The sequence below is a fragment of the Medicago sativa genome, chromosome 7 (genome assembly GCF_051527215.1).
Source record: "Medicago sativa cultivar Bolivia chromosome 7, Bolivia_mono, whole genome shotgun sequence".
In the NCBI taxonomy this organism is placed as follows: Eukaryota; Viridiplantae; Streptophyta; class Magnoliopsida; order Fabales; family Fabaceae; genus Medicago; species Medicago sativa.
The window spans coordinates 31778022-31803920 of record NC_140755.1 but is presented as its reverse complement, the minus strand read 5'-3'; the positions used below and the strand labels follow the sequence as shown (position 1 = coordinate 31803920).

The window sequence follows — 25899 nt, the reverse complement described above, 5'->3', positions numbered from 1 at the left end:
TTTCAATTTTTGTATTTTACTTTCTAAAGTTATTTACTTTTCAAATACTTAATCTCATACACTCAGTTTGGATTTATTTGTACGTTTTTACTCTTTTCAAACGTTGATGAAGTTCAAGTTTATTGTAGTGAAAATATTTTACATCAATACCATATCATTTGAGGAACGAAATTTTTTTAAATCCAAAGAACGTCTTTAAGAAACGAAGTTATACACATGTTAAGATCAAGAAAAGTTTTGCAAGTGCTAATTCAAGTGCAACAAACATTAATTCTTTGATTCCATAAAATTTAACTATGGTTCATACGGTTACAAATGTAATTGTCGTAGCGGTTACATAAAGTAAAGCAATATTTTTACCGAAAGCTAGTCATGATTTTTTTTTTTTACAAAAACAATATTCATTCATTCATTCAAATTGATAGAAAACAAAGCGATTCATGAATTTGTTTAAGATTAAAAGTGTAATCTATAATGAATAAATAGAGGTAAGATTAAACCACTCATGCATAGTAAATGCTAATGAGTTATTTGACATGATTGTGCAATTGGAAGTGGTGGATCTGAAAAGGAACCATCAAGTATTCTATTTGCAATCCATTGATTTGCTGCTTCAGTGTAGTGCACTCCATCCCAGCTAATGTATTTTGAAGGATCATCACAAGAACTTGTAACAATTTCTTTACCATTAATCGTTGCTTTATTTCCACAATAAACATGGTATCCATCTTCATGATACCCACAACATATTCCAGATGGGTCCACAAATCCTACAATTCAATTCAATTCATAATTAAGAGGTCAATTATGTAATTAGCTTTTAATTGTCAATTTCTACACTTAAAATTGTTGCGGAATGTACTTTAGTATTTTCCACAGACAGCTTCGGTCACTAATCTTTAAAAATTGCGTAGACTAATTTCTCGAAGTAATTAAAATATCAGCAGTGCTATACATGTAGAACAATTATATCGCGAAGAGACCGCGAATTAACAACTAGCCAATCAAAGTTGTTCCTAGCCGGCAAACACGGCGGATCCGTTGTTAATATTTTTTTTATTTTTTTTAAGTGTGCCAAATTCATACAAAATCCAATGGACAATAAAATGCCACCGCACTCGTGAAGCATTCACGAACCCCATTCCGCTATACGTAGCATAATCGTTAAAATTTATGGAAAATGCTACTTCTCAAGAAAAATAGCTTCAAGAATTTTTCAAGACACAGTTGGCAAATTTTAATTGGATGATTTATTTGTCCACTTCCTATTTTTCAGCCACACCTCCTTGAATTGTGGCAAATAGTGCATTGTGATTGGCTATTCTTTATTCTTGAAGAATTCTTGATGTTATTTTTCTAGAGATATAGCATTGCTCTTAATTTATTTAGGATTTAGTTTGGTGAATGCTTTCTGAAGGTTTATTTTGAAGGGGAAATTCTTGCAGCAGTGGATAGAGATCCTAATGATGAGATACTTCAAATTGTGTTGGTTGTTGTGGAAGGTAAGATAGGTAACTTATGGTGCAAACACAATTTAACATAAAAACCCATTCAAAAAGGCAAAAAAATAATAATAAAAGATCACTCTGAGGGTTAAATTCAAACGACGGATATGTAATTTTGTCTTTAACTTATTCATGACTAAATAATATTCTTATGCGGACTTTATTTACATTCCGACCGAACTCCTCTTTACTAGGGTTCCCTTTCGGTTAAAAATTGGATGGTTAACGCCAAAGAAAAAAGTTTTGACACATGTGTATATACTATTAAGGCCAAAGAGGATGGTTAACGCCAAAGAGGATCATACCTTGTTTATTAGCATTACTGATTAGCTCATACTTTGCAGAGAACATATCCACATATGTGAAAGAAGCATCATGGAACTGTTCCCTTAATTTGACAACAATATCTTTAAGCTTTTTATTGAACTCTTTGGCCAAGTCGTTCTGGGAATTGACGCAGCCGTTTCGATCAAGATAACCAGCCACTTGAGTTTGGTTGTTGTGTGCATTGTGAATCGGCATTGCCACCGGAAGGCAACCAATGGGTCCTGTGTTGTGTATCCAGAATGTCCTTGCTCCATAAAAATGCAGACTCTGCCAATAATATTCATTTATTCTTTTATTAATATACTTGACAGAAAATAGGCTATTAGAATATGTTGTTAAATCAATAATAAATTATTATTATAACAGTATAACTAACTTTTATTGTTGATGAATCTATATATAAGCATTAAAATCGGACAATATTTATGGGTGGCCCGATAGCGGATGGCTCAATAGCGGAAACCTGATAGCAGGTGGTCAAATAAATATTGGAGGAGGATCTCATACCATCTTAGAAATCATGGTTAAACCTAAGAACAATGCCGCAAAACTGGCTTGTAAGGTGATGATTGCTTCCACTTATAAACAAATGTTCGTGCAATCTTTTTGTCCGATGTAGGACTCTTTAATAGTCATGACTGTTAAACACTTATAAATCCATATTCACGTTATATATCAATCAATATGATAATCTTAACATACACCCCTCACGCTTACGATTGGACATTTGAATTGTGACTCAAGTGACTCGATAGCGGAGAAACTGATGGCAGATAGAAGGTTAGAACTACAACTACTATCGGGAGCTAAACAAAATAATTTTGGATCGAAAGTGTAAAGTTAGCATATCGAGAGAAACTAATTCGGATCAGATAAAGACTGCTCTTAAAAACTTGTATCACTTTCATATATAAAAAAATTACATGTATTACTTACTTGAATTTGTTTAGAAAAATAATCCACAATGTTTGAGATCAATGCATGAGAATCTTCCTTTCCCACCTTACTAATAACATCAGCAATATCATTTTGACCAATATCAAGAGTGAAGATAGCTTTGGCAAAGTCCTCTGGTCTTGGAAACTGTCTTATGTATGAACTTTTCTTTGCTGCAATTTGAAATCAAAACCATACATTGTTCAGGAAACTATAATATTTAACATAACTAGTAAAATTGAAGCTAAAACTATTTTGCACTTCTCTAGATTTTTAACCTTGTGTGAAGAACTTCCCGGTGCGTGATTTGAATTGATTAAACTGTTCTACTTGGATTTCAAGGACGAAAGGAGTGCCACCATCGAAGTACGTCTTGTTTTGTCGCATGACCGTTGATGACCCTGCAGCAAAGTTTGCACCATGCCTATAGCTTGTTCCAATTGAGTTTATATATGCGCTCAAAAATGGCATTCCAAGGTGCTTGGCTACATGTAAAAAAAAAATACTTTACAATCATTCTCTTGAAATACAATGTTGAATAAATATTTCGACGTCTTGAATCCGAGTATTTATTGTTGTTAGCATGTATACTTTGAGTTTAATTAATATGTATGCTTGAACAAAGTTATGTTTTCATTGAATCCCGTTATTTTCATGGGCGGGTTAAATCAAAGACGCAACATAAGGGAACTTGGAAACTAGAGAAGATTAAGTGTGACACAAGATACATGAAACAAATAAAAATGCAGAAAGAATAGAATTATATACCGATGAAATCGATGATTAGACGGCCATCAGAAAATCTGTCAACAGCCTCATGGAAGAAGGTCTCACCATAAGGCAAAATAGCAGGATAAAATGCTGCAGACATGCAACCGGTATCTGAATTAGAATCACCAAAATTGAAAATAGCTTGAAATTCACATGATTGTGAGGATTTGAGTTTCTCTGCTTGGATACTCAGAAACCAAGAGAGTAACAAAACAAGAGTAATAAACTGTGCAAAGGACTTCATTATTGTCACAGCACAAAACAATCAAATCAGTGAATTCTATACACAAGGATGGTTCTCTTATTTTTATATTATATATAGATGTGTTTTTGAACTTAGGAGATTGATTATACGTTTTGATATTAATAATAAAGTGTCAATATTTTTGGGACTTTAGGTACCTAACGCATTAAAGTCACGTGTGTTTCAAGCAATTGGTATATATAAAAAATGAGGATAGTGAAATCCAGTATGAGTAACATTGACTCAATGCAAATTATACAATATTTTTAGTCACATTATTAATTATGGTTTCATGTGATACTCACGGTTGTCTTTTCTCAAGGAACTGGTTACTTTGTGAATGAGACTAATAAGGTTCAACTATGATGTTATTTGAGACACTTTATCTTTTCTACTTTGTAGTTTTTCTTTATTTAATTTATTTTTATTTTTTTATTACATTTATTTATATTTTTTTAATAAATTACATTTATTTATATTATACCGTTAATAATTTTTCTTGTTGTATTACCTACCTTTACCATTACTGATATGCACTTGATCCAACATTTTTTATTTTGTGCCAACATTTTTTTCAATACGAGGTATAAGGAGTGATCTGTCCGGTGAGAACAGTTGAGTCGCATTGGTTTTGTAGAATGCTCCGATGATCGGTAACTGCTTGCGGTGCGGCGGCGAAGCGTCTTCTGCGGTGGAACGAAAGGTGCCTGCAGACACATTAGCACTCCGACGATCAAGTCAGTATTGGAACTGAGAGAAAAATCTTAGGAGAGTTGTGAAAAGTGTTGTGTACTTGAGGGTGAAACAAGTTCACCCTTATATAGGCGCGATCTTGGCATAACCGTCTCCGGGTTATGCGGCGTATGATTAGGAGCAGTGATGGATCCAGAATTTTTTAATAGTGGGGGACACTATATATAAAAAATTTGTAGCATTAGTAATTGTCCTCTACGATTATTCATATTATGGAAACTTTGAATGATTTTCTCATTTTCATTATAAATAAAAAAAAAACATTTCTCTGTATTAATAACTAAACAATCATTTAACGAGTCATCCCCGATTTGATTTCATATTCAATTCTTAATAATAGTTTGAGATATGCAATGATAGGTGTGGGTCAAGAGAGAAATGATTTGTGATAAGTGTGGTCCATGTGATCAAAATGTCGACTATTGATACATTATACTACCAAAAAAATTGTTTCTAAAAACTCTGTGTGGGCACAATCCCACAAACTCTACAACATGCGTCCGTCCCTGATTAGAAGCGGGAGTGGACACGTGTAGCGTGATCCCGGCAGGGAGGCGTGCTCCGGTGTGGCACGGCGCAAGCAAGTTGACGTGTCCCTCTGAGTGCGAAGTCTTGAGACAGCGTAATAATCTACAAGTGTTGCCATGTGAGTGCTCCAGAACAAGGAGGTATAAGGTTTGTTTAATGGTTGCATTGGAAGTGTTAAGGAGTAGAGAATAAAGACGGTGATTGTTCGATACATACTGCTTGTATGATGTTAACAGTTTACTTACAATTTTAGCATGATTTGATGGTGTCAAACATTTTTTCAATGGATATTAATTAGTATTAAACTGGTGTAGATATTTCTTATTTTTTTAAAGAAACTGGTGTAGATATTTTTATAACTAATCTTCGCTTCAGAACTTGGTTGACCACCATTTTTGGGGCTTCTCAACTTTTTTTTTTTTTTCATCCATGAGGATCAAATTCAGGACTTTGTTTTAGGGATCTGAGTCAAGCGGAATAATTTAATGTTGTGTATTGAGAATGATTTAGAAATAACAAGGAAAATGTTAAAGAATGTCCTTACAACATTAAATAAGGAAGCAAAAATAGAAATATTGTATTGAAAAATGGTAAAAAGTGGTCAATTCAACTTGTAAAAAGTTTAAAACTTGTTTCTAATTAATAAGTTACTAATTTTGGTTACCTTAACAAGTATCCTCAAGACAAAGGTTATTTGAACACAATTTGACACATACACAAATTGCATATGACTATTGACCGTATTATATCGTTTATTTTTTGGTAAAAAAGAAAAAACATTTTCAAGTAAGTGGATTTCTTTAATGGTATCATCTTTAAAGAAACTCACTCGCATTATAAGACTATTGGTAGAGGTAGAGCATTATAGAGATAGTTAGTTTATGTTTTCAACATATTATTTATTGTTGATTGAAGAAAAAAATGTATAATAAATAGGGGTATGTATGTAAAAAAATAATTAATGTAACTGCAAATAGTAAAGGGATCTTATAAAAAGGGACAATTTTTTTTTTCTTTCAAAAGTGTCTTATAACCAGGGGAGATAGTGGATTTCATTGGCAATAATAGAATTATATTATTTCATTCTTTTATTTAAATAATTTATCAAAAAATATGTATGTTGCGTCACTATGAGTTTCATTATGAAAGGTTTTTGGTGGTGTCCGGTAGGGCTGGCAATGAACCGAGCCAACATGAATATAGTTCGGAACTTGACTCGACAATTAACTCGTTGAACTTGGTTCATGATCCAAATGAGCTGAACTTAAGCTAAAAAATAAGTTCGTTAACTAAATGAGCTGAATTTGAACTTTATATAGTTCGGCTCGTTTGGTTCATGAGTTTACTTGATTATATATATATATATATATATATATATATATATATATATATATATATATATATATAGTAATGTGTTATACAATGTTAACTCAATTAAACAAGTAGGAAGGGGAATAAGGTTTTAAGAGAAGTGCATCTCTATGTGTAATATATTGGTTGTTCTGTGCGCTACATTAAGTGTCATTAAATGTAAAGCACTACCACCATTTTCATCATTAGTGGTCTTTAACTCTAGCAGGACGGTTAGTCTTTTGGTGTTCCGTCCTTGAATTCTTTGATAAAAAATTGTTTTTCAAGCCCACAAGATGAACCTAATGAGCCGAACTGAGTTGTTCGTAAACTATAAACGAGTCGAACTCGAGTTTAAAAAAAGGTTCGTTTGAAACTCGAGCCGAGTTTCGAGCTGAACCAATTCTAATCGAGTCAAGTCGAGCTCAGATGAGTTCGACTCGACTCGGCTCATTTCCAGCCCTAGTGTCCGGGGTTCAAACCCCAGACTTTGCATATGTTATGCATTATCCTTACCAACTGAGCTAAGCTCACAGAGACATTATGAAAGGTTTAAATGAATGGATTCGTCTAGTCTTTTACTTTTTCTTTTTTTAATAATAGATTAGTCCGGTCTTTGTTTCGTTATGAACCCTACCATGAATAATGTAGAGAGTCAATAAAGATATGACTTCTTTTTATGTTACTAAATATATTGATGACTACTAGCATTATATTTATATTGATCTGGAAGAAATTGTTTGTTATTTTATATAGTCAAACTCTTCATATTACGTAAGTTTTTGATCTGGACCGGCTAGAAAGTCAATCCAACACTTACATGTGGACAAGAAGCCTGTCAGATCAATGCACGTCACTTGGATGAACACCCAGCCTCAGTGTAAGCCACCCCACCTAAGCACGCCCCCGTGCATTAGACATCGTACACGTGTCTTCCAGCGGCCTCCTGATGAAGCGCCGCACTTCACGAAGATTGTTATTCTCACACACGTTTATATAAGTGTGACTTAGCTTCACCCCAAGGTATGATTCACTTTTCCCACACTTTTCACACATTCCATCTCATTTCCTACACTGACTTGAGTATTGAAGTGCTAACATGCCTACATGCACCTTTCGTCCCACCGTGAAGACTTTGTCACCACCGTACCGTGAAGTTGCTTAGAGCTCTAGGTTTGTGTTTTGATGTTGTTCATTAGATAGTTTTATTTGATGATGTTTAAATATTGGTTGTTATAGCCTAGTATCATGTTAAAGCACACCTAGCAATATTTGCCTCATTGTGTCTTATGATCCCTTGTTATCTAGGATGTTGTTTATTTGTAGAAAACTTCATTTCGCATGGCCAAACAAATTTTCTAGTTGATTGATTCGATTCAAAAGGTTTAGAATCGTATCATGAAATGTTTCTGCCATTTCTCCATGTATCTAGTGCCTTTTGAATCGATTCATGAATTGATGAATCAAATCAAATTAGTTTGATTCATATCATTGGTTTCTTCCGGTCTTGCATTTTGCCTTGTTGAATCGATTTATAAGTTTTTTGAATCATATCAACCTTCATCTGGGGCAATATGATTAGATTCAAATATAGTCTAAATCGTATCAATCTTCTTGGCCCAGCTTCCTTGTTCTTAGCTGTCTGAATAGATTCTCACATTTAATGATTGGATTCATTGTGTTGTTTTTGGCCAAATTTTTGCACTTGCCACTCTTTTCTGTATATACTGATATCCTCATAACACTCAAACTACTGAATTATTTGCACCTATTCTCTCTAGAGTCTCCAAACCTCATTTTCTATTGCTCTTCATATTAAAAACTTTTTCTAAGAATCATTATGGTCTTTCAGTCATAGATGTTATAGGTAAGTTGATTGCTTTCAAGGATATTATTGATTGGGAATCAAGGATCTAAAGTGAAGTGAGTAATTTCATTCCACCTCCAAGGGTATTGGGGGTTCTTTCTAATCTTCTCAAGTTCAAGGGGATCCAACCACCGGACATAGAAAAGAAGAGTTCGAGGGAAGAGCTTCAAGGATTGCATGGGCGATTGAGGATTCGAAGACTTGGAGAAACACCAACTTGAAAAGGGTATTTGAAGATTGGGGGTTGTGGTTGTATGGGAATCGAAAATTAGGGTAATTGAAGGAGTCCATGTAATCACAACATTGTAATCAAATTTCTATTTTAATGGAAGTCCTTGATAAAGACTTTTTTTTGTTGGGTTTTGATTGTGAGTTGGCTGCATTTTGTTAAAACAAAAAGTTCTAGCAAGATGGTGTACCAGATGTCCTAGACAAGTAAGTACGACATCTTATCTTAAGGTGAAGTACTTTATTTCGCATTCGTGGAAGATTTTATTTCTGCGTGAAATCCTTGAAGATTTGAGTGAAGATTTATTCGCGTAGCTTGTGCTCTAAGAAGCGTGTGTTTCTAGAAGCCGCTTCTGTTGGTTTAAGCTTTGTCGTGTTTTTGAAGTTAATGTCCTAAACATTTTAGAAAACCGGTGGAAAAATTGGAAAAAATGGATAAAAAACTGTCCTTAAACGGAAAAATCGGAAGGTCCTGAAAACAGAGTTCCCCCCCCCCCCCCCCCCCCCCCCTTCTTTTTTTCTTGTTAGTTTTTTCCCTTTAATTTATATATATAAAAAAAACAAAGTTTCCATTCGAGGCTTTATGATAGAGGTTATATAGGACAGTGGAAGCAGATATAAGATATGAGAATGAGAACAAAATGAAACAGATTGGAGAAGAAGCAAAGGTTGTAACCGGATGAGTGAAAAGAGAAGTAGAAGCAACAACTTTTGAAGGGCTGAAGTTTGGAGAAGGAAGTGGCAGGCGGCTAGAAACAATGGAAGTTATACCCCACACCCCTGCATTTATGCCTTCACCCCAACTGCCAAATTTACCCTTTATAAAAAAAAACGTAACACAATCACCCTTTCACTTTTCACCCCACCTTTTTTCTGGAAAAAACGCTTCCCCTGGAAAAAAACGACAGAAGTTCACCCTATCTTTCTTGTGAAAATCCTTCGCGTGATTCCACTCCCAACAAACAGTATGCCTTCGTTCATGTGTTCTCTTAATCCTTGTTGTGTTCTCTCTTAATCTTTCCTTTTCGTGTGTTTGTTCTCTTAATCATTTACCAGATTCATTGATTGAGATTTGATGTTTTATGGGTTACCGGAATTGATCTCCGAATCATTGATTCTTGAAAAACCCATGCAAATTGTTCCGATTGAAATCCCAGAAAACACGTGCAAAGTGTTCTTGTTGATTCTTCCCGGAATCGTTTCGTGAAGATTTCCGGTTCAGGCATTTATTTATTTTTTACTCAAACATTTTGAAGAAAAAAAACTAAGATGGGAATTATTGCAATGTTAAAATTGATACCGGGATTAGGAATTATTGTTGATCTTTACTCAGATTCTTAAGACCTGATATATTTGTTAATTTGTTACCGTCTATAAGCTCTTGTTATGAGAGGAATGCTTTTAAATATTAGTTCTTGTATAATAAAATCTGATACTTCAAATGTTAGTTCTTTTCAATATTAGCTCTTGCGTAGCAATTTGCAAAGAATTAAACCTGAGTAATAGTATTTATGGTTTTATTAGACAACTAAACCTTAAAATAAAAAGCAACTATGTTACCTATTTCAAAAAAAAAAAAAAAGCTATGTGCATACAAGTATATTCTGTAATATCAACTCAACAAGAAAAGGCATCTTCCTGTATTAAGAATCACTAGGAAGTACTATAGTTATTAAGCTAGTTTTTTTTTTTTTTCCTTTTTCTTACAAGTTACTAAGCTAGTTGAATTGACAGTCTTTTTTATAAAAATAAGAAAACAAAAAAACTTTAAAAAAATGTGCACCGGAACACATGATATAAGGTTTCCGGTTGACAATTTCGGAAAGGATATACAAAGCATTCCTGTATACTTTTCGGAAAAGTAAATGATGGCTTTTTCGGAAAAATTCCGGAAATGTATCATAGTTGGTTCTGGAAAAATTTCAGAAAGGTATTATAAGTGGAATAAATAAAAAATACATACAGAATATTATGTGGGGTGAATGATGACAGTCCGTCATATCACATTTTTAGAGTCTTTTTAATTAAGTTTTTAGGCTATTTTATTAGTTTAGTATTTCATTTAAAGTCATTTTAAATAAATTGTGGTTTTATTTATTAATTGAGTCAATTAGTTTATTTTATTATTATTATTATTATTATAGTTAGTAGTCATAGGACCAAAGAAAGAAAACTTAATTGTGCTTCTATGGATTTTATTGATGTGCCACTTGCCTATAAATCATGGGTTGGTGTGAATAAGCAAATAGGGAGGTGTAGCCACAAAGAAGGGGCAATGATTAAGGGAGAATTGGACTTTGGCCAAAAATGACCCGAAAACACAAAATTAAAGGAAAGGAGCCACACACGTTTTGGAAGCAGCTTTCTTGTACAAGAGAATTCATATTTTGGAGGAAAAAAGGGGATCACGCCATGGTTACCATGTAGCACACTTTTGGGAGATATTTGGTTTGACATTTCTAGAGAGAAACACAAAGTAAGGTGTTAGGAGTAGATTCACCCAAGATTTGTTGAGACATCATGAGTCTAGGCATGGAATCTTCATCTTTCTTTCATCCTTTGCCAAGCTTGCATAGACATATGTAGCTACATCTACCCTTGTGGGTTTTGAGGTATTCAATCAAGCCATTATGTAAACTCTTGATCTTTTAATACATGGTTCTAGCTTATTTATTCAATATTGCTATTATTCTTGCATTTAAAGCTTTATTTGAGATTTGAAATGTTATTGACAAATACTTTTGGATCTAGGTTAGAATAATAATCTATCTAAGTTTTAATTCTAGACATAGGATTTAATCTTTGATAATCACTTTGTAATCAAGAACTTAATGCTTTTGGGTCGTTTAATAGATTGGGAAATTGTCGATTAAACGATCCGATCGACTTTGTGATTGTTTAATAGTTTGGGAAATCGACTTTTGAATAGTCCATTAGAAATCACGACATCATTTGGACACGAATGATGTTGTCGAGTGATTGTGATAATATCGTTTAAAAAGCTAGAATCCGTTATTTGATTGTGAGATTGCAGTTGTTACGCTTGGTTGAGTGTCTCTGACCCCAAGCGAAATAGCCCTATCTCTTCTCTATTTATTTTATGTCAAATAGGTTATATAGGTTTACATAAACAAACATTTTAAATCCATACACTCAGAACAATATTGACTGTTGAATGACTTGAATATCGCGCTAGTCCCTGTGGAGACGATATACAATACTTACTTTTGATGGATAGAAAAATATTACATCAGTGAACTTATCCTAAATGAAAATGTTAAGGGTGAAAAATTAATGTGGTTAGATAATAAAGGGTAAAATCGGAATTTTTGAAGATTTGTAGGGGTGGAAGTACATGCGTTGAGGTATAGAGTAATAAGGACATATATATATATATATATATATATATATATATATATATATATATATATATATATATATATATATATATATATATATATATATATATATATATATATATATATATATATATATAAATGTCAAGTGAATATAGTATTGAAGTCAAGCATTGGCTCAAAATATTGTATCATGCAATATGGACATAGAAGTCTCCATAAAAAAGACACTAAAAATATCGCCTAATGCACAAAATAAATTACATAGTTGCATTCACAAAAGATTTGACTGTCATTGAGTTTAGAACCTAGATTGCTCAACCTCTTTGTCAGCCTTTCACAATAGTCATCATCTGCCGGTAATCCTTGGCCTTTTGCAAGAGGTCATTATTGCATTCATTATGGTTCCCCATTAGAAGCCTCATAGTGACAAACATCCTTGAAGAATTCTTAATCATCTGTTTTAAATTAGTTGATGAAATCAAACATCATAAATAGAGGTGTAAAATGGGCCGGCTCGGCCCATCCCAATGGACCAATGCGTATAACTGGGTTGGGCCAGCCCGACCCCAGTTGATGTATGGGCTATAAAATTTGAGCCCGACCCGACCTTTACATGGGATAACGGCGGGATGGGCCGGCTTGACCCATATTTCAATTTTTTATTTTTATATTTTAAGTAATGAAATGTACAACAAAAAACTACTCTTTTTTCACATACATGCCAAAAGGATCAATACGACAATAACACAAACAAACAACTCATAAAGTAACTATCACATCATCAAATATTATCCACACAAAATAGCTAGGGCATTAACATTCAACCAACCTTACAAAGTGCAACCTTAAATAATAAAATATTATGAGTCTGATAATTCAACATAAATTAACAAAAGAAATTATAATACATGAGAAGTGAGAACTTGGTTCAAAATGACAATTCAAAATGAGTCTGACTATTTAAAATGTTATGAGTCCCTTTGAGCACTTCAAATGACTAAAAAGTATTTATCTTGCTCTAAGTCCTTTGAGCATTGGGTTCTTCATACAAGTGTATCTCTTCTACTTCCACCACATATGCGATTCATAATACAAGAAAAGCGAGAATTCAATGACTAATATGTAAATACAAATTGCAAATAAAAGTGGAAGAATTATTAATAAGTAATAACAACTTACCAGAAGGTCCGACCTCTTGGATTGCAACCAATTACATGTACAAATAAGAGCTTGAACAGTTTCAGGGAGTAAGCAATTCCTATACGTATTTAAGATAGGACCTCCAATGCTAAATATAGATTCAGAAGCCGCTATTGTGATTGAAATGCTTAAAATGTCGCAAGCCATTATTGCAAGTTGCGGAAATCGAGCACTATTTATCTTCCAATATTGAAGGACATCTACATCATCCACAAGACATTTTTTATCCAAATATATTTCAAGTTCAGATTTGCCATCATTTGAAACCATTTGCATTTTTTCTTGATGGTATTCCTAAAATTAAAGTAATGTAACAATATAAATTAAATTACTATTACTAAAGCAGTAGAGAAATCCCATCAAGCAACATTACATGACAATGAATTAGACATGGAAAAATATTTTAAATTAGGAATAAATAGAAAATTAAAGTAATGTAACAATATAAATTAAATTACTATTACTAAAGCAGTAGAGAAACCCCATCAAGCAACATCACATGACAATGAATTAGATCACATTGAAAAATATTTCAAATTAGGAATAAATAGTAAATTAAAGTAATGTAACAATATAAATTAAATTACTAAAGCTTTCTTTCATGAATGATGTCTTGTTCAATGGTTGGTTTGATGATAAGTGACAATGAATGTTTCTTGATGAACTAGCTAAAGATGTGTTTGTTGCAACCATGTTATTTCTGTATGCATTAAAGAGGTGATACAAATCCTCCTTCACTTGTTTTACCTTATCTTCATAATCACTTGGGTAAAGTTTCTTGAAGCAAAAGTTCACAAAGTCCATCTTTGATGTTGGGTCAAGAACATTTGCAAGTGAAAGAATGACATAATAATTATTTCAATACTTAGCAAACTTCTGTTTCATCGATATTGCCATCTCCTTGATCATCACATCTTGACTATTCAAATTTGCATTCAATTCCATCTCTATGAGTGCAGCTTGCATGAAGTATAAGTTTGAGGTTGTGTAAGATGAACCATAAATCAAATTTGTGACATTATAAAATGGGGCCAAGAAACTACACAACTTCTCCGCTCTTTCCCACTCTTCAATGCTTGGACAAATCCTGTAGTTATTGTCATTGTAGCTTAAGTTAATGAATGCACGCAGATACGTAATAGCACTTTCAAGCATCATATATGTCGCATTCCATCTAGTAGACAAAATCAGGATTCAATTCTTTGTTTGTTTCATTAACTCCATCATACTCAGATAAACTAAAAGGAAGATCAAGTTTAATAATGCTTCTCGAAAGTGAATATCTGTAAGCCATAGGATCGAATTTCCACAACTTCAAAAATTTAGCGTTATCATCCAACAACTCCCACAATGTTGTTTCTAAAAGAATTTGATTTTCCAATAGCAATAGCAACACCTCTCATACCTCGACTAGCTAGTGAACGTCTTTTGACAGTAGTAGTTTTTGGAGATGGACCGGTTTTGAGATATGTTATAACCTCCTATTGGATTTTGAACCTTCACCAGCTGAAGGAGTAAAAGATAACCTTCTTGACATGTTTGCCGAACTTGTTATCATTTCCTTCAATATAAAACCACAAATCAGGAAATGAACAAAAAAAAAAATTCATTTAACATTTAACCATGAATGAAATACATGAAATAGATATATTAAATAAATATTAACCTTTGAGTTAAATCCTCTTCTATAGTCATTTGAAAAATGTTTGTTAAAGGCATCAGACTCTTTACCATAAAATTGCTCTACATCAGGTACCACACATGGTAGCTTTCCTTTGTTGGTGTTTTGCCTCTTGTTATCTGGAGCATGGCGCAAGAAGGTTTTAGTTGTGATTGTTCTTTTCTTGAGTTTAGAACAATCATCTTCAGTGTCTGAAATGTTTATAGCATCAAATTTCTTCAGGTTTCCCATGTTGTTGAGTAATGCCCTATCCTGATTCGATGCTACTGTTGGTAGACCATTGTGTTTCTTAACTTGGTTTCTATCTTCTTCCATATCTAGAGAATAACCTAAGATGATGTAAACAACATCATCTAGAGCCTCTGGACTAGGCGTCACATCATCATCCTTCTGTAGCTCCTTTACGAGGCCTTTGAGACATTTCAGTGTTGCTCATCTCTAATATATTTAGGAAAAAGATTGGTGAACACCCCTTTCCATACCACTCTTCCATACACCCCTTATGTGGCATGGGTATTTTTGAAATTTCACACAACTTTCTCTTTCTCACACTCTTCTCTCTCTTAGATCTCCCTTTCTTCTCCCTCTCACTCTGCCTCTCACTCACTTCGGTCGTTCCCACTACCAACCAAACCCATTTCTCATGTTCCTTCCAAACCCACCATTTTTCTTCGTAATCACCACAACTTTCTTCGCCCTCTTCAACTTCAAGCTACTTCTCACTCTTCTTCTTCCTTTCAACTTGGCTTCCGTTTGAAATTAGGTGGGAAGATATACAAGCCCAGATGAGCATGCTTTCTTCCCTGCAAACTTGCCCGAGCCACTGCTTCCTCGCATGAAGTACCCACAGGTTTTGAGATTTTATCTTCTTTTGTGTTACGTACGTGAAAATTCATTTGATATTCGACAAACATTGAATTTCCTTTTTGTAGACTATATTACTTTCAGGTACAGTTAAGGCATGCTTTTGAAACGAAATCATTGATAGAAGTCCTTATTAGATATAAGAGCTATTTTAGAAAGTTTTAGTTGGTTGAGAATCTTAAAATCCTTTGTAGCAATTTGAGATTTAGATGCTAAATGCTTTTCATTGTCAGTCTTGCTTTCTTTGTTTAATTTTCATTTATATATAAATTTGGAACCTTATGCCAAAGTTAATTTGCATTTGGCATTTTGTAGTAAGTGGAAATCAACTAACTTTCAACTTTGAATGAGGTTGTTTCATTGAATGTATCTTGAGATTGGTCCGAATAGTATTAATAAGCATGGAAAATACATATTTGTTCTAAATAGTGCTATGATGCAAGAACAAAGCTGTTAAATAGTGTCATAGAGATTCTGAAGAGGCTGAGATTCTGTCAATTGATTTAGATTCAATTCGAAGAGATTCTGAATCAATTACCCAAGAATATAACGGTTTAGAAGACCGAGTTTATTAGGGACATGGGCATTGTTGTCTTAATCATTTGGGATTCTGTTTTCTTTTCTGGTATCCAAATTATTATTAACAATGCTGAAATTGCCCGTCCTTACGTAGATGCTTATAGCTAGCTTATATGTATTTGTTAATGAAGACACATAATTGAACTTTGTTGATGAAGACACATAATTGAACATTGTCTTAAAGCTCACTTTACATCTGCTTCTTTTGTTGCTGTTTGGACTCTCAGAGATATAAAGTACTCCCTCCGTCCCAATTTATTTGACCCCTTGGCTCATTTCACACAGATTAAGAAAAATGTATAAATAAAGGGGAAAGTGGAATATATTGTATTGGGAATGATAAAAGTAGTATTATTTAGTGTTATATTGTATTGGGAATGATGAAAGTTGTATTGAAAATTGAAATGGGTCAGTTATTTTGGGACACTTTTTTTTAGAAAATGGGTCAGTTATTCCGTGACGGAGGGAGTATTTGATATTTTTCCTCTCTATTGGATGCAGTGAAGATACTACCAAGAGAATGTCTCAAAAAAATAAGGATTTTAAAGATGTTGAGAAAGCATCACATATTCCATTCCAAGATAGGAGTATAAATTGCAAGCCAAATTGGAAAATTATTTTGGTTATTATTATCTTGGGAACTTTGCTTACAATTTTCCATCCTCCAGCTGTTTATAATACTGATCATATATCAAACTCAATATCACGGTATGCCTAAATTTCCTTGCTTCATATCATTGTATTAGTTTCATTTCTAAATTTGGTCTTGAAAGACGCAGTTTGCTCATGGATTCTTTTTCATAAATATCATCCATCCCTTAAGCATGGAGCATTAATTTACCCTTGTTAGAATGTATCTGTCTCCTTACTTACAAATACAATTCTTCAATGAATGCATCCTTTCCTTAGATTATGTCTTGTATCCTAACTTTGTAATACAATGACAGCAGTGTTGTCAAATAGTGGAGCTATAGCTTTGTAGCGTAACAAATTTGAACAAACCGCTGTTTTCCGTGATTCGCGATTGACAACACTGAATGACAATTGATTTGTCCAAACAGTAAAGAGTGATTTTCATTTACTTACTTCTCTTTGTATCTTATTATGGATATTTTATTCTTTGGGTTGCAGGCCTACATTTGTAAACAACTGGAAAGGGGAGCTCGATGGAACTGATCCGCGTTATGCATCATTTCTAAATATTGACTAGAACCAAATAACTAATGTTCTGGAAAATTTGAAGGATAAGGATACATATCAGGGTGTTGGCTTATTAAACTTCAATGACAGTGAGATTGACCACTGGAAGCAACTAGTACCAGAAGCGTGTAGTCCTTCGCCTGAACTATGCTTCTAGTAACATCACGTGGGAAGACTTGTATCCAGAATGGATCGATGAAGAAGAAGAGTATGAGTTTCCTACTTGTCCAACACTAACCGATTACCTTATAGCATATCAATAGATTTATTGCTTAATGTCAGAGAAAGCATGAACTTTAAAATTAATTGAATCTTATTTTCTGGCATATTTAAGCATAAAAACCATGTCTTAGGTTAGTACATTTTAATCTTAGTGCGTTCCATGAAGCCAATATGGCTCTTGAAAGCGTATTATTTCATTTCCTTTGAATTTCCAGTATACATGGAGTTAACTCGATATATTAATCAGAGACTAACTCTCTTACCTTTAACAGAAAATTTTCACTCGGAAAGGGCACACCGAGAAGCTTATGCAACAATCCTGCACTCTGCACATATATACGTTTGTGGAGCCATCACTGTAGCTCAAAGTATTCGAATGTCTGGTTCAACGCGTGAACTCGTGATTCTGGTTGATGAAACGATAAGTGATTATCACAGGAGTGGGTTGGCAGCAGCTGGATGGAAGATCCATACAATTCAAAGAATCAGGAATCCAAAGGCAGAACCAGAGGAATATAACGAGTGGAACTACAGCAAATTTCGTCTCTGGCAGTTAACAGATTACGACAAAATCATTTTCATCGACACCGACCTTCTTATACTCAGAAATATTGATTTCCTTTTTGAGATGTCTGAAATATCAGCCATAGGAAACAATGCTACACTGTTCAACTCAGGTGTAATGGTGGTTGAGCCATCGAATTGCACATTTCAACTACTTATGGATCACATTAATGAGATTGTATCCTACAATAAAAAATCCGAGTCAAGCTCAGAAGAATCAACTTCAAGCAACTACGTTCAATTTTTTGAATTTTATTTTATTATGTGATGTACTAAGTCGGCCATGTATATGATATGGCTAACTTATTTAGTTTTATTGTTTGAAGCACTTATTCCACCATGTAAATGATATGAGTAAATAGTTTAAACTCGAATACATATATCGCCTTAAAATGCCTTAAAATGATATTGTTTTCACTACATTTTATCACTTTTGATATTTCAGTGATAACTCGCCTTAAAATAATATTGTTTTCATAGGAAAATTATGTATAACCAAATATTTGAAGTGTGTAACAACAATTTTACAAAGGCGTAACCATGTTTTTTTCTTTCTTTCATGTGTTTAAAACTAGTCGTGAGACATTCTAATTTACGAAAAAATGGTTACGCCTTTGACATTCTAAAAGCATTTCCAACCATAAATAACCTGTTTTACAATCGGCAAGTTTATCACGCCTAAAGACGGACAAGTTCTAATTTATGAAAAAATAGTGGTCACGCATGTGTAAAAATGTGGTCATACAGACCATATATTTGGCTAGTTTATATTTCCCAGATGTAAATAATTTCGTTTTAGGCAAATCGAACGCATAATCTCATTTGATCACTGCACTAAAAGCATTTCCAATCATAAATAATCTGTTTTACAATCGGCAAGTTTATCACGCCTAAGGGCAGACAAGTTCTAATTTATGAAAAAAAATAGTGGTCATACAGACCATATATTTGGCTAGTTTATATTTCCCAGATGTAAATAATTTCGTTTTAGGCAAATCGAACGCATAATCTCATTTGATCACTGCACTAAAAGCATTTCCAACCATAAATAACATGTTTTACAATCTCATTTGACATTACAAACTTAGTGAGTACCATACTATAGTATTGTTCAAGAAAGTTAGTAACTAACAACATATTATGTTTCATTAATAATATAGGTTTAACATGGTCCTGGTAAATTTAAAAGAGCATAAAAAAATTTACATTAAATTTTGATTACGCCACTACACTATTTTTATTCTTCCTCGTATCACTCTTCACCCACGGTGTTCCAAGAACCCTGCTCTTGACACGATTTCTTGACTTGTCTTTTATTCGAGTGAACACGGTTGATGCTTGGTGATCTTCATCATCTGATACATTTGATGATCTTCATCATGTGGATACCCGAACCTTCACAAACTAAAAATAACTACGAATGCAATCCTTCACCAAATTTTTCAGACTTCAACAATATTGTCCAACAGTGGACTAAATCCTTTCTAGCTTGTATCAAAATTCATGCACCCACGATGAGCAACCAGTTAAGTCAACTGCATGCATATGATAGTGTAGTGTATCTGAATCTTACTTCCCATCCAAGTATAGGCAACTTGTGAATTAGAAGAGTAAGAACATCCTCCTTGCAGATTTCCTCCACAAGCTGTGAAACCTGATCTAAATTCGGTTCTGATTCTCCATCTCCAGAAAGCATAGTTCTCATTGTTACGAAATTCTTTTCAACTTCCTCTAATGCCTACAATAAAGTAAAACAAGCATCAATAACCAGTAACCAATGTAGAGCAACTGCAAGTAAAAGAAAGGCATAATATCACTGGAACATATCTATGGACAACAAAATGATAACAATCAGAAGCATATATTGCAAGACTTATATACCCACGACAAACTGATGACACATAACAAATGTTGAAATACAATACATGATAGAGAAAATAAAAGTGCCGTGTTTCATCTAAGGGTCGGCTAAAACATATCCGTCGCTAGTCGAGCTTGTTAGTCTTCATACCAACAAGCATTTTCCATATATTTATGAGTAATTTTAGTGCTTGTTTGGTCCACGCTGTATTAACTTGAAAGAGTGTTAAATCTACAAGTTCATATTCAACAACCATCAGATGTGCCATTACTGGAGATGGACATAACAAAATGCTGTAATTGAAGTTGCAACCTCAAGTATCTTCTTTTACTCTCTAACAGTTACCAACTGTTTTATTTTCACAAAATTGGACCATATCAGCAGAGGCCCTAATGCACTATAGGATTTTCAAATTAATATAGACCATAATTAGTACTAAATAATTAGATAAATGATAGGTAGTATCTAATTAACTAATTAATCAATTAAATTGCTTACATTTCAACATATAGTTTCTCCCGAAGAAAAGCCCAGCTAATAAAAGTTGTGAGGATAAGCTGCAAGGGGGTAAATACAGAGACATAAAGAGGCCCTCTTATCTCAATGGTCCATGAAATTATACAATATGATATGAAGCACGGACTCCAACACGGACACCTGACACGACACTGACACGAAAATGTCGACATCGCTAATGTAAAAAACACGGAAATGCCTTTGTTTATCGACCTACTATCGAAAAATTAAGTACATTTTACTAGCTTGAATAGCTAAATAATTCTTGCTCATATCTGCCTGAAATTAACAAATAAAACAAAATAACTTATTGTTCATTCATAATAAATATGGACACATATGTTAATATTAATGTAATACTATACGATATGAATTATATAATGCATATGCTTACTTGAATGATGAACCATAGTGACCAAATAAGAGCACTGTGAGTTAAGAGAACAGGGCATAGAAGCACGTTTGATTGGGCAGCAGAGGAGTTATCACCAGCTCTTTCAATTTTCTCTACATAACTCCAATGAATGTTTAATTCTGGTATACCAATTACTTGTCAACTAAGATGTTGAAATACATTAAACAATCACGTATATTATTTAGCCTATGCAATTTCAGACACTAAAGTAATTTACAAATCTTAGCAGATGCATTTCTCAACAAATCTTAACAGATGCATTTCCTCAAACATATGGCATGCAATATAACCCAACATTAACACACTTAGAAGGCTTTGTGTAGATTATCAAAACACAAACACAGTACCATAATCCAACAACACACAGAACTCAAGATCCCTTTTTTTAATATATATTTTTAACAATTATTTAAAATTGATAAATCACTAATAAAAATTGAATGAAATTGAATCTAGAATTTTAGATCTATCGATAAGTCATATCTTTACACACACATGTGACAAACTCAACCATAGAGAGGGTGAAGGAAAGAGATCGAAGCGAATAACACCAGCGGCGATAGAAACATAGGGCCACGATGAGAAGAGAGGGTGAAGGAAAAAGGAAAAGAGAGACAATTAGTGGAGTGTGGGGCCCACATTGCCACATGTCATTTTTTTATGTGGGTGTAGGAGTGGTATTGCCACCAATGGTGGTATACCTATCAGGACTCTATATTTATATGCACGCTTAGTCTCTGCACAAAAAGAAGTATGTGTCCTATCCATAATCTACTCCTATATTACATATACAAAGAGTAGTAGAACTGATACTATATTTGAACATCAATACATTTTTACATGCAATTGATCATATCATAGTAACATATTGCATAACCAAGTACATGTTGCATCACATCTTGAAATGACCAAGATCTGGATCAACGAACTCTACATCATCAATAAAACAAACTAAAAACGCAACACATATGCACAATAAATAATTGAATCAAAATATCCATTACCTTTAGGTCTTAAACAAAACCATATTATTTTCATATTCTCAAGTTAAAACCTTGAACAATCACATCCCAAAAAATAATAATGCAAAGGGCAACTCAACATAACTGGAAAAGAAATCTCAATTTTTTTTTAAAAAAAAACTAAAATAAAAAAATGGTGAATGAAAGTACAAATTAAACCTATTGCGATTAGTGTTTAAGGGCTTCTTTAAATCGAATTAAGGAGAGCGAAAATGGTTCTCTTTTTCTATGCACAGTGATATGCTGAAAGGGTTGAGACGATGGTGAGAGGCGATGGAGAGAAAAGGGTGTGGAGAAAAGAGCATGGTTGATCTGCACAGTGAAAGAGGAAAAGAAGTAATTCGTGGAAAGAGGAGAAGAATAACGTGATTAGGAAGAAGAGCGTGATGTTCTCAATATGTTTCCTGATTAAGTGATGGGAGAAAAAGGGAACAACATGAAGTACAATAAATATATGCATGGGAAATAGAATGAGCATTTAAATGGTCAATTGAATTGGAACAATACTTTTGCATTGGAACAAAACAATTAAATGGAGCACCATGATCTGATATGGCGTGGCAATATAGAAAATGGTGGGAGGGAAAACATAAAATTCAGATTGAAGTGTATTGGAAAACATTAGGAGCAGAAATGTCATTAACCATTAAGAGGATGATTAGGGAGGGAAAAATTAGGTTAAACAATAGCTCACCAATTAAGCTTTAGTAAATATAAGATACATGTCATATTATGAGTTGGACTAGCACGGATCGATCGGGTTAAAGAACAAACGTCTACGCCTTAACAGGCTTGACTCTTGGTGGACTGTGGACTGGTATGGTTAGACCATTCCCATTTGATTGTCAAGTCAAGCCAGTCATCTCAGTACGCCTTCAGTCAACACTGGTCTGATTGTTCAAGTCAAGCCAGCCAGCTCAGTACGCCTTCAGTCAACACTGGTCTGATTGTTCAAGTCAAGCCAGCCAGCTCATCTCCTCTTAACTTAATTCCACATGTCACGTATGGACGATCATCGCGTCTCAACTCCATGCGCCTAGTACGGATGAGTCGCTTCCTAGTCCACGCGCGGCCGTACTTAAAGCAGACAACCAATAGAAGGCTCTGGATCACAACTCAATGGGCCTTGAATGATCAGAGAAAGGCCCATTAAACCAACACTTTGAGGACTATAAAAGGGGAACACTTGAATGTTTGATGGAATAGATTCTAAGCAGTGAAAACAGTGTATTATTCCTTTACTTCTTAAGAGTGCTCTTGAGACTCCTCCTAGGATGTTTCACTGAGTAGCTCACCTATTGTAATTAATTTGTTTACATACGTGAACATTGGCGCCCACCGTGGGGCTACGGTAAAACTTTCCAACGACCTAGCTCCATTTTCAACAAACCTATCATCATGTTAAGACGCGGACAAACCCGGACCTCGTCCGGATCCGAGCTGGAAAACGACGCCAACCCCCAACTAGCTCAGCTGCTCGAGGCAGTGCGTGAGCTTCAAGAGCGGAATGTCGAGCAACAGAGACAAAATGACGAACATCAACGTCTGCAGGCGGAAGCCCTTGCTCGGGAGGCCGAGCTGAAGCAACAACTGGAAGATCGAAAGCGCGAGCTCAGACATCAGATGGAGGCTAAAGAGAGAGGGAGTTGAGGGAGCAGCTTGAGCTCTTGAGAAACAATGTGACTGGAGCTGAAACCACCAGATTGATGCCTAAGGTGTTCCAACCATTCTCAACGGAAATACAAACGGTGGAAATCCCTCGTTACTTTCCGGAACCCACCATTGACTCGTACGATGGGACGAGTGACCCACATAGTCACATCTCGACTTTCCAAACGCAGATGTTCATAAGCGGAGCTGATGATGCATTAAGCTGTAAAATCTTTGCTGGGACCTTGAAGGGTGTAGCACATAAGTGGATTGCAGGGCTGCCTGCCAGATCAATCACAAACTTTGAGGACCTGGCCACTCGTTTCATTGCCCAATTCGCAGCAAATACCGTGAAGCCTTTCCTATTGGCAGATTTGTTTGACATCCGCCAGCGCCCCACACAATCCTTGAAGGACTATCTGGCTCGGTTCAACAGCGCCACTCTCATGGTGATGGAGCCGAATGAGGATATTTTTGTTATGGCATTTGAGAAGGGTCTGAACTCTGGAGCTTTTAGTGAAGCTTTGACGTTGCGCAAGGCACATTCCATGAATGAGATTCGGATGAGGGCGGAGAAGCACATCGAAGCTGAGCAAATAACACGAGAGAAAGGATCCAGAGAGATATGAAGCAGAGACCGAGCTAACGAGGATCGTCGAGAAGGAGTGATGAAAAGGCTAGGGGGAGAAAGGTTCTCAAGAGGTGCCCAACTGGATCGAGGAGGCCGACCAGAACGTGAAGTCCCTACCAGAAGAAACCCATGGGAAGAAAATTTCACTCCTCTGAACAAAAGAAGAGCTCAAATACTCGAGGAGGTTATGAACACTCAGATTATCAAGCGACCGCCTCCAAACCCTCGTCCTATGGGGAGTGAAGCAGGATTGTGGTGTGAGTACCATCGCACCCAAGGACACGATACTAAAAACTATCGTACCCTTAGAATTCACATTGAAAAGTTGATACAAGAGGGTCACCTTAGGCGCTACGTTCAAGGAAGGAGTGGAGGCTACCATGACAAAAAGGCTGCTCCTAGTAGAGATTCAAGTCGATCCCCGAAGCGAGGTCGTGGAAAGGAGAAGATTCAGGACAAAGAAGTTGAAGGATGGCACGAAAGGAACAACAGAGGCACGGTCAACACCATAGCGGGGGGATTTTCTTGAGGGGGATCTACTAGCTCGGCCAGAAGAAGATATTCACGGTCCAACCAATCTTGCAATATGGTGGGAGTGTATGCTTTTAAAGAGCACCCTCAATTAGCTTTTACCTTCAAAGATTTTGAAGAACTGTATCCTCATGACGACGATCCTCTGGTCATCTCCGTATCCATGGCGGGTTTCCAAATTAAACGTACAATGGTGGACACCGGTAGCTCGGCGAATGTGTTGTTTTGGGAAGTATTCAAAAAGCTAGATCTTCCCAAAGAAGTTATGAGGGAGCACCGAGGATCTCTGCTGGGATTCGCGGGAGAATCCGTCGAAATCATTGGATACGTAGACTTACGTACCACATTTGGGGAGGGGGAGAATGCAAAAACTATAGTGGTAAAATACATTGTGGTTGATGCACGATCCTCATATAATATCATTTTAGGAAGACCAGCGTTGAATGGCTTGGAAGCAGTTACCTCGACCGCACACTTGTGTATGAAGTATCCGCTGGAAAACGGTTGTGTGGGAGTTGTCAGAGGAGATCAAATCGCTGCCAGAAAATGCTATGAGGATAGTTTGAGAAACAAAGGAGCTGAAAGGAGAAAGACACCTGAGGACCTGCGTTGTAACTTCCTGGACCTGGACCCAAGAAGTTTTAGCAAGGATGAGAAGGAATGGCACCCAAGGCCGGCAGAGGAGGTGAAGGAAGTACAGGTGGGGGAAGAGCCGTGCAAGAAGGTCAGGATTGGCACGACCTTGTCAAAAGAGATGGAAGAGGAGCTGAAATGTACACTAAGGAGAAACCTGGATGTGTTTGCATGGTCAGCCAAGGACATGCTGGGAATAGACCCAAATTTCATATGTCATCGGTTAGCCATTGATCCAATGGCGAGAGTTGTACAACAAAGAAAGCGTAAGATGAGTATGGAGAAACAAAATGCAGTACAAGAGGAGACTCACAAACTGGTAAAACCAAAATTTATTAGAGAGGTGAAGTACCCGACCTGGTTGGCCAACGTGGTGATGGTGAAGAAGCCTTCAGGAAAATGGAGAATGTGCACGGACTACACTGATCTAAACAAGGTGTGTCCCAAAGATGCTTATCCGTT

The 25899-nt window shown here is 35.3% G+C and overlaps 2 protein-coding genes, 1 long non-coding RNA gene and 1 pseudogene across 6 annotated transcripts; 2 read left to right on the top strand and 2 right to left on the bottom strand.

Annotated features, from left to right (window-relative positions):
• Window positions 1-256: 256 nt before the first annotated feature.
• On the bottom strand, window positions 257-3827 carry LOC146905640 (GDSL esterase/lipase At5g14450-like). 2 transcript variants are annotated; one of them, XM_085726530.1, is made up of 5 exons: window positions 3537-3827; window positions 3047-3253; window positions 2769-2941; window positions 1811-2099; window positions 257-770 (listed from the first exon to the last, which is right to left on the bottom strand). In XM_085726530.1, exons 1-5 carry the CDS (start codon window positions 3781-3783, stop codon window positions 520-522), a joined length of 1167 nt encoding a protein of 388 aa, XP_085582656.1. In that variant the 5' UTR covers window positions 3784-3827; the 3' UTR covers window positions 257-519. The 2 variants fall into 2 exon arrangements, with proteins under 2 accessions (XP_085582656.1, XP_085582657.1); XM_085726531.1 differs by having other exon boundaries at window positions 3603-3827.
• Window positions 3828-15343: 11516 nt separating this feature from the next.
• LOC146905639 (putative UDP-glucuronate:xylan alpha-glucuronosyltransferase 3) lies at window positions 15344-18554 on the top strand (annotated as a pseudogene). Its single transcript, XR_015020124.1, has 5 exons — window positions 15344-15697; window positions 16694-16900; window positions 17324-17643; window positions 17727-17745; window positions 17830-18554. The product of XR_015020124.1 is annotated as a putative UDP-glucuronate:xylan alpha-glucuronosyltransferase 3 (transcript).
• Window positions 18555-19298: 744 nt separating this feature from the next.
• Window positions 19299-21563, bottom strand: LOC146905638 (uncharacterized). 2 transcript variants are annotated; one of them, XR_015020708.1, is made up of 3 exons: window positions 20950-21563; window positions 20538-20834; window positions 19299-19916 (listed from the first exon to the last, which is right to left on the bottom strand). It is a non-coding gene; the product is annotated as an uncharacterized LOC146905638 (long non-coding RNA). The 2 variants fall into 2 exon arrangements; XR_015020709.1 differs by having other exon boundaries at window positions 20538-20768; window positions 20950-21091.
• A 2135-nt stretch (window positions 21564-23698) lies between these two features.
• LOC146905637 (uncharacterized) lies at window positions 23699-24271 on the top strand. Its single transcript, XM_085728593.1, has one exon. The coding sequence runs from the start codon at window positions 23699-23701 to the stop codon at window positions 24269-24271; it is 573 nt and encodes a 190-aa protein (XP_085584719.1).
• Window positions 24272-25899: the final 1628 nt, after the last annotated feature.